This window comes from Anarrhichthys ocellatus, unplaced genomic scaffold (genome assembly GCF_004355925.1).
Source record: "Anarrhichthys ocellatus isolate YVR2014 unplaced genomic scaffold, GSC_Weel_1.0 scaffold35, whole genome shotgun sequence".
Taxonomy (NCBI): Eukaryota; Metazoa; Chordata; class Actinopteri; order Perciformes; family Anarhichadidae; genus Anarrhichthys; species Anarrhichthys ocellatus.
In genome coordinates, this window is record NW_022280065.1 from 510,400 (window position 1) to 518,643 (window position 8,244).

General features: G+C 43.5%; 1 protein-coding gene across 3 annotated transcripts in view; it reads right to left on the reverse strand.

Moving 5' to 3' along the window:
- The window catches only part of ext1c (exostoses (multiple) 1c), a 71,752-nt gene that overhangs the window by 1,966 nt on the left and 61,542 nt on the right, over positions 1-8,244 (reverse strand). For all 3 annotated transcript variants that reach the window (XM_031866326.1, XM_031866325.1, XM_031866327.1), the window contains exons 4-10: positions 7,285-7,392; positions 5,359-5,478; positions 3,255-3,387; positions 2,812-2,930; positions 2,576-2,671; positions 2,046-2,132; positions 1,774-1,934 (exon numbers count right to left, since the gene is read on the reverse strand). In XM_031866326.1, coding sequence (XP_031722186.1) covers positions 1,774-1,934; positions 2,046-2,132; positions 2,576-2,671; positions 2,812-2,930; positions 3,255-3,387; positions 5,359-5,478; positions 7,285-7,392 — 824 coding nt within the window. The remainder of the gene's footprint in view (positions 1-1,773; positions 1,935-2,045; positions 2,133-2,575; positions 2,672-2,811; positions 2,931-3,254; positions 3,388-5,358; positions 5,479-7,284; positions 7,393-8,244) is intronic.

Below are 8,244 nucleotides of genomic sequence, written 5' to 3' on the forward strand. Positions count from 1 at the left end.
ATATATATATATATATATATATATATATATATATATAGATATATATAGATATATATAGATATATAGATAGATATATATATCTAGATATAGATATATAGATATAGATATACATATATCTATATATATCTAGATATAGATATATAGATATATATATATCTATATAGATATAGATATATATATATATCTATATCTATATATCTAGATATAGATATATAGATATATATATATCTATATAGATATAGATATATATATATATATATATATATAGATATATAGATATATGTATCTCAACCAAAGAAATATGGAACATTTTCTCACCTCAATTACACATTGCCATATTCATCTTGCAGGAATATTTTGTCACACCTATCGCCGGTGTGAAGAACCTGATGTTCTGTCTCACTATTATTATTCTCTAATCTCAATTCTAGCCTCTTGTACTTGCACCCACAGCACAGTTAATCCCTTTAGACAAGCACATCAGCTAAACACCGAAAATAAAAATGTCCTCGCAGCGAGGAAAGAGACAATGTGATGGATCACCGGTGGAGGCCAGGCAGCCAGCACCTGTACGGTAACGGGGACGGCAGCATCGACGGAAAGGAGTAGACGGTGTGATGTATGTTGATGATATGTATCTGGGACAAGTTAACCATTTCACCGCCAGTGGGATTAGATATTAAAAGTGCACAACAAACTCCACCCCTGTGGTTCAATGCATATGCTCTCCATTCCTTCAAGAGCTTTTAAATAAGTGCTTTCTTTACAGCTACTGATTTTGCACATTTGTCAGACCTAGCACCTGTCACCGTCTTCTTTTAAATACGTTTTAATTGGGCGAAGAAACCACATATAACTTTCTGTAATTAGCAAATGATTCTGGGATGTTGCTGTCATTTTACTTTGGATTGTGTCATATTTAATGTTGTTGTTTTGTAAAGCAGCCCCGTTGTGAAAAAGGCAGCACTTTACCAACACAACATATAGTAAATGAGATTAGATAGTTTCAATTGAGGGTTCTCACGATGAGTAAGTAGGTTTTAACTGACGATTAATTTTTATTGCTCAATGTAAGTGGTGCGTGGAGCCTAAAGTATGGGTGAGTGTATTCACATTTAGAATGAAAATGTGTTTTCATAGAAACTGTTGACAAGATGACCACTGCCTCAGAATGTGGCTGGTAAAGTGGCCTGCCTGTGGAGTAATTGCATACATATTACATATTATTGTAGCACAGCTACACATACCTCCGCCATCGCACGTATCTACTTCAGGCTTTTGGAATTGATCAAACTGCTTGAAGTAATTCACCTTCTCCTTTTATTTTTCCTCTTGCTCAACCATGCATATAATTATCCTCCTTGATTCTGTTTCTCTCTGTTTGATTGTCCCCCTTTTGCTTTTCATGTTGAGATTCATATCACTATCCCTGCTGCTGCGATTCATAAAGGTGTCCCTTGTTTTTCGTTGTTGATCTTTGAAAGCCAATCTTTTTTGATCTTAGTTGCATAAGCAATGTGCACAGTGTGAGCCTGTACATATGTTATAATAGAGTAATGGAAACTCTAAATGCTACCTCCTGTTTCGAGCGGAAATATCTCAACTACTATTGGATGGATTGCTATAAGATATTCACCAGACATGCATGGTTCCCAGAGGATGAATCCTAATGACATTGGTGATCCCCTGACTTTTGCTCAAGCGCCACTGTGAGGTTGACGTGTGACGAGCTTTAAATAGCACTAAATAGTCTGCTACAGTCTGTTGGTGTACCTGTGGTAGAAAGCAGCTCCAGTCAGGACGATGGAGTAGTCGTTGGTCCATTTAGAGGTGTAGCCCCAGGCGCGCTTCAAGGGATCCCAGAAATGGCTCCTGGGAGGGTAGCCCACGATCCGCTCGGGGAAGCTCCGCCACACCGAGAAGGCGAAGTTCACCTACAAGTACAAACATAGAGCGCTTATTTATTGTTGCTACTTTTTCCAGGAATATAGATTTTTCTATGTGTGCAGTTCTGCCGTGTTTATTGCTAACACGTGTATACACACCTCGCTGGTCAGCAGAACCGTATCCTCGTCCAAGCTCAGCACTGCTTCTGTCTCTATGGCTACATGAGGTAGGAACCGACTGGTGGTCTGACAGGAGAAACATAGAGGTAAGTCGTGGTTCTGGTACTGTCGGCTCCACGTTGTCTGGCCTGTGCTTCGAGACTTTATGAGAATGAGTGAGAGATGGATCATGTTACAGTAAATCATGTTGAGTGACTGAGACGAGTGAATCACGATAGATTTTTCCTTTGGAATAAAAACAGAGAGACCGACAGAAGAAAGGGAGACAGAGGAAATGTGGAGGATGAGTGACATTTATGAAACCGAACGCCGCACGGATCGGTGGACATGTCGGATATACACGATAGTAAAAAGGACAGAGAAAAATAGAAGAGAAGGCCCAGAGAAATGGAGTAGCAGAGATAGAGAATGAAAAGAAAGAGATGCATAAACAGGCCGAGCGACTGACGGGTTGTCACGCTGTCACTCAGCCGGCTTCAGTGTGCGTTGCGAGTGTCTTTGGCTCTCACCTTCCTCCTGCCGTCTGTCACGGTGAGGGGGACGGGCATGGGAGGCCACTTGCTCCGACCGGGCGGCGGCTTCTCGCTGTTCCAGAGAATGATGATCTGGACGAGGAAGGGGAAAATCATTTTACATAACATACACCCCCCCCCCCACACACACACACACACACACAATTGCTACTGATGAAAGTATGCTTCCTGTTTTTCTTTTATCTGTGGCTACATTTGAGTTAATTCTTTACCTGGGAGCAGTATTTTGACTTGGAGACCACCTGAAGCAGCTTCATGATTGGCTGGGACTGGGAGACCAATGGGGAAACAGCATGGATGACCGCGGTGAACTCCTGACCTGGACTGACCCCTGAGCAGGGTAACACAAAGACAATATAAGGGTAGGAGAGAGTTGTGTTACATGTGAATATATACATATACATGAAACATATAAACGTGTATCGGTATCAGTCCATCAAGGATTATCAGATTAATCTAAAGCTGCTACATGTCTGAGAGGGAGTTCCACAGCTTGGGGAAAATAAATATTTGTATTTGATTATGATTTGCCGGTTGAGTGTTGATTGCTCGACTCTACCTCCACAGCTCTGACATAATAGCCTCATCAACATCCTCAATGTACAATCAAGATCTGCATGTTGTGCAGACTCATTTAAATAAAGAGTGTGTTTACCTAATCCCAGGTAATAGAAGGGGAAATGCGTGAGGTGAGTAGAGTACTCCGGTAGGACCAGCAGACCTCCTGGCAGGGAGTTCCACATGTACTTGTTCCTCGATATGTGAGAGAACACACGGTCCTTAATGATCTGTGGAGGAGAAAAGAAAAGAAAAGGGATGAGGGTTGCGATGTGAGGCGCAGAGAGAACAGTTAAGTGGCTGCTGTGCTCATCTACTATAAGCCTGCACCACATTATTTTTTTACCCCCCTCTAAGCCGCTGGATGAGAGTCTCGGCGTCTCGTGTAAACTCAACTGCAATTCCAGACCTGACACACTTGTAGTTTGCATATTACAGCAATCCCGAAGGATGTGTTTCCCATTGTACACCAACAGGAGGTGTCCACACAGCATCCGCTCTGAAGCCCTCTGCCTCACTGACCTCAGGCTGACTGCACAGCTGTCTCCCATGGGGGAGAGGTTCCCCTCCGCATGCTGTATGTATATAAGCAGCTTATCACCAACCTCCAGAGCCTCTCCTTTATTATCTCTAGCATAAATCCCCCGCAGCAAATGCATCAGAGGCTGCCAGACCTGCCTTTACAAACATCAGAGTGCAAAGCCTACCACTCACAGCGTGATTTTCTTCAGATCTCAGAGAGGTTAATTCTGTTGTTTCCTCACGGGTTTTTTCATGAGCTAAAATTGACACCGGTAGTAGTGTGGGCCAAAGATACGAGGGCCCTGTTATTCATTTTCATGCGTCGTCTAACCCTCGGGCTAACCTTCACATGACATTCTCTTTGCTGGAGCAACTTCCCTTTTTGAAGTGCACTTCTTCTCCGCTTGTTCAAAGGCAGCAGGGTAAAACCAAAGACGGACAGAGAAAGATGCATGTTTGAGCAAGACTGGAAGCCAGAGCTGTGAAGTTCCCCCGACTCTTTCAAAGATGAAACTTATTCTGACCTGCAGTGAGTTCTCACAGTCTGATAACAGCAAGCAGTGAGGTGGAAACTGGCAGGTTGAGACGGATATTTGCGATGTAATGATATATCATTTCTATATATTATTAGGGGATTTCTCTGGGACTTCAGGCGGATCGCATGTGGCCTGCTTTGAAAGGTTCCCGCAGTACAACACAGAGCTGAGTTAGTAAAAAGAGTAGAAACGAGGAGCATGGGCCCAAACCCCACAATCATAATGATAGAAGGGTGGTTTGATTCAAATGTGAAAGGCCTTTCTGAAAGAGGGCTGATGATGATAGCACACAGGCAGGAGACCGCAGAGAGGTGGCAACTACAGCATGGAGGGAAACCGGCGTTTACAGCAGAGGCTTCCGTTGGGAGATGTTTTCACTGCACATTCCTCCACACAATTGTATGGTAGCAGTAAACGACGAGTCCTGAGAGTTATACATTATGTCAATTAGTCAATACTCGGCAGCCAAAAGCAACATTATCCAAAATGGATTTGTGGGAGATGGACAGAAGTCTTAGTGGTGGTGGCGTGAGGGGACAAAGCTGGGATTTGATGGGGAACAGTCAAAGTTATACTGACTGATATTACTGGAGTTTACGACCAGCATTCAAAACCGCTAGACTGTGAAGATTGTTACTTTGACAGGCAGATTTGTGACGAATAGTAAACCTTCGTCTGCCACAGGTTTGTTGGCTCTTCTGTAATTTCACATTTCACATTTCTGTCTTGGTTGCTCATACGTCTTTTTAGTAAACCGTGCAAAATGCTTGTCCCGTTAGTACCGAATGGGGTTGTCCCTGTGTTCCCATGGTGCTATGTTCTCGATATAAACTGGAACATTGGAAGAGATTGGTGAAGGCTATATTTGCAAAACAAAACTGCAAACAAATGAAGGGAGATGGAAGTTTCAAATGCAGTTTGGATGGTAAATGTTCCGCCACTGTGGAGATATCGATGCTCTTGCCCGCAATTTCGAGGTTATAGGTGTCATGGAGAATGACATCGGTTAAAATTGCACAGTAGCGGGAATAAAATGACACTGGCTAGCTTCAGTAGTTACCAGCTAGCCCTACGAGTAGAGCCACACATTGTACAAAGACTTCCTGTGATGGAGGTCTTTGTGCTGCTACGGCTGAGGCTCACCTCCAGTGTGGTGAGGACTATCTTGTCCACAGAGGACAAGTAGGCTTCCCACAGCATCTGGGTCCTCTGTCTGAGGGCCAGGACTCTCTCGTTCCCTACTGCTCTCACGGTGGATGGCACCTGTAAACAGAAGATTAGACGAGTAAAACATCAAGACAGTGGGGGGAAAAAAGAACAGAGACAAAGAAGAACAGAGAAAAATTGCCAAAGAGTTTCACTTTTGGTTGTTGTTTTTAAAGCAAGTCACGTCTCTTAAAATAGACTAGAAAAGAGACAAATGGCATTTAAGTGATCAAAACTGTGTAAACCGCATTGGGTGGTTGTTTAATCTGGGCCCTTTTTAAAAACACACACTTGACACGGAGCTGATTTGGGGATCCGTTGTTCAGATAATTAACCTTTAGTAGTGAGGACCACATTCGCGGTTTTCAAGTGAATCACCAAAATTGATTTCATCACTTAGAGAGTTAAGCTCAGCGGCTCAATCAAAGTGGAAGAAAGCCATGTTTGAACAGAGCGATTGACTCCTTTAAAGCCTTTGTCTTCACCGCTAACACACTTTCTAATGAGCACCAGTTAAAGAAGCTGGGAGGCCGCTGAATCTCTGTTTCTCTCTCGTTTCTTTAAATCTTTGTTTTTTCTACCTCTCTGTCTCTCTTCCCACACCTCCCTTCCTCTGCATGTCACTACCTTGCTCCCACCTTTCCCTTTCTTTCCAGCAAAGAACATCTGAGGAACGGCTTCACTACAGCGTCGGCCTCAGTTTGTCTGAAGTGTCTGCACTCACTCAGCCTCTCCTGCAGAAAAAGACCTCACACTACTTAACCTCAGATCATAGACGGCGTGAATATTCACGTGCGTATTACAGAATTTTTTTTAGCAGGTGTGCAAAAATGCCACTGATGAGGTCAGTGCATTTGGCCCTAATTGGAAAATGTCTCCCCTGCTCTGAGCTCTCAGGAGCTTGTTTCTGTTCATTAGCTGAATGCCAATTCATGCCCTCTACTGGGCGAGATCAATGCTGAGGAGACGCGCTGCACTTTGTGTGAGGAGGAGAGATAAAGGTTGAGCCGGCTTTGCTTTCTCATTGTGTTTGTTTGTGTTGATGTGTGTGTCTGAGTGAGAAGAGACACAGAACACAGAGGTTGTGCGAGTGCTTTTTGAACTGAAGCTGGATTAACGCCTCTGTGGGTGTTTAATCTCAAAGGGCTCTGTCCTGTAACCGCTCCGCTTGACACAGGTAATAGAGAGCCGCAGAGATGACGCCTCAGTGCTATCTCTTCATCAGCATTTCTATTCTTGTGGTTTACTCTCCATATTCTAAGACAAATCGCCATCCACCAAACCAACAGCTATAAGAAACTTCAACCGTCGGGATTTTAACAAAGTTGAACGTTTACTTCGTGATTCATTTTGGCTCCCTATTACTTTTTTTGCAGCCCTGCATGGTGAATGTTTCCCAGTGATTATGTGTACAATGAACCTACATGTCAGCCTCTATATGCACCGATTTATGAAGGAAAACATTGACCACGGCTCGGCAGAAAAAAATTGTGACCACATCGACTCTACACCGACTGAGCAGGCTCTGTGTCTCCTAATGATGCGTTCAGGCATTGTATTGTGTGTAGGTCATCTGAGTTTTGGCAGCCCTCAGAACTGTATTACTGTAGTTACGTGTAAAAAAAACAATAGACGTGAAGGGAAAAATATGCTTCAGGTCACGGTTTAACACGTTTGGTGAGTGACTAATGCGCCGAGACAGATGACTGAAAAACACGGTTGAAACTTGATTATTGATTCTTTGAATTTACTCTTGTGCACGCTCAGCAACTCATTTGCATTTTATGTCAATAACTTGAAGCATCTTCTGAGGAACCCAGCCATCAGGATGTCCGTGTTAGTGTGCACCTTTCTGTGTGTTACCTGTAGCAGTAATCTCTCATCTCCCTCAATGACCGCCTGGTTCCACTGTATGACATCGGAGAACGGCAGCTCCCAACCGTTACTCAGCAGCACTGGGATACACGCCGCCTGCAGACACACACATAAGAATTTAGCGAGTCTTGGAGAGAAACTTTGACACTGATAAACCAACTGATAACACACTGAAAAAGTCCATATACGTGTAGATACAGTATATCTACAGTGTAGATATATATATATATATATATATATATATATATCCCTTTTCATTGTGATCAGTTTGACTGGGTTCCTCCTTTGCTTCCAGCTCTTCTTTGGCAGTAAACAACATAACATGGCAAACTACAGCTGCATGAATATAAAGTAATCTGTATGAGTTCAGCCGCAGCTGCTTGGCACTGCAGGCTGAGCAGACAATATGATCAATACCCTTGTGTGTAAATGTATGTGCAGCTGAATGTGTGTGTGTGCGTGCGTGCAAGACCCCTATAGGGTGGCTGGAGTGAGTAATAATTCTTATCTCTCCTTTCCCAGGAAGCCCCAGAGGTTTGTTAAAGACTGTCACTCATACACATGCAAACACACAGATGTGGCTGACAGGGCTGACTCTTTGTGTACTAATTAGGTACAACCTCTGAGGGGACACATGCAGGGAAGTAGCAACACTGATAGGAGGAAAGAGAGGGATGGGAGGAGAATACGAAGGACCCAGTTGGTACGTGGAGGCATCGTGCTTTATTAAAGCAGACTTTTGATGTTGCCTTATCCGCTCCTTCTCTGACAGGTTTTTGATGTTGTTCCACTTTTTTTTTTTTTTTTTGCTTTCCGAGCCTGCCTTTGGTCTCCCCCCCCCTTCTCGCTCTAGGTTTCTCTCTCCGTACTCCTCCCCCCCCTGCCAGTCTTTAACTTTTCGCTGGGGCTTCCTGGGAAAGGAGAGATAAGAATTATTACTCACTCCAG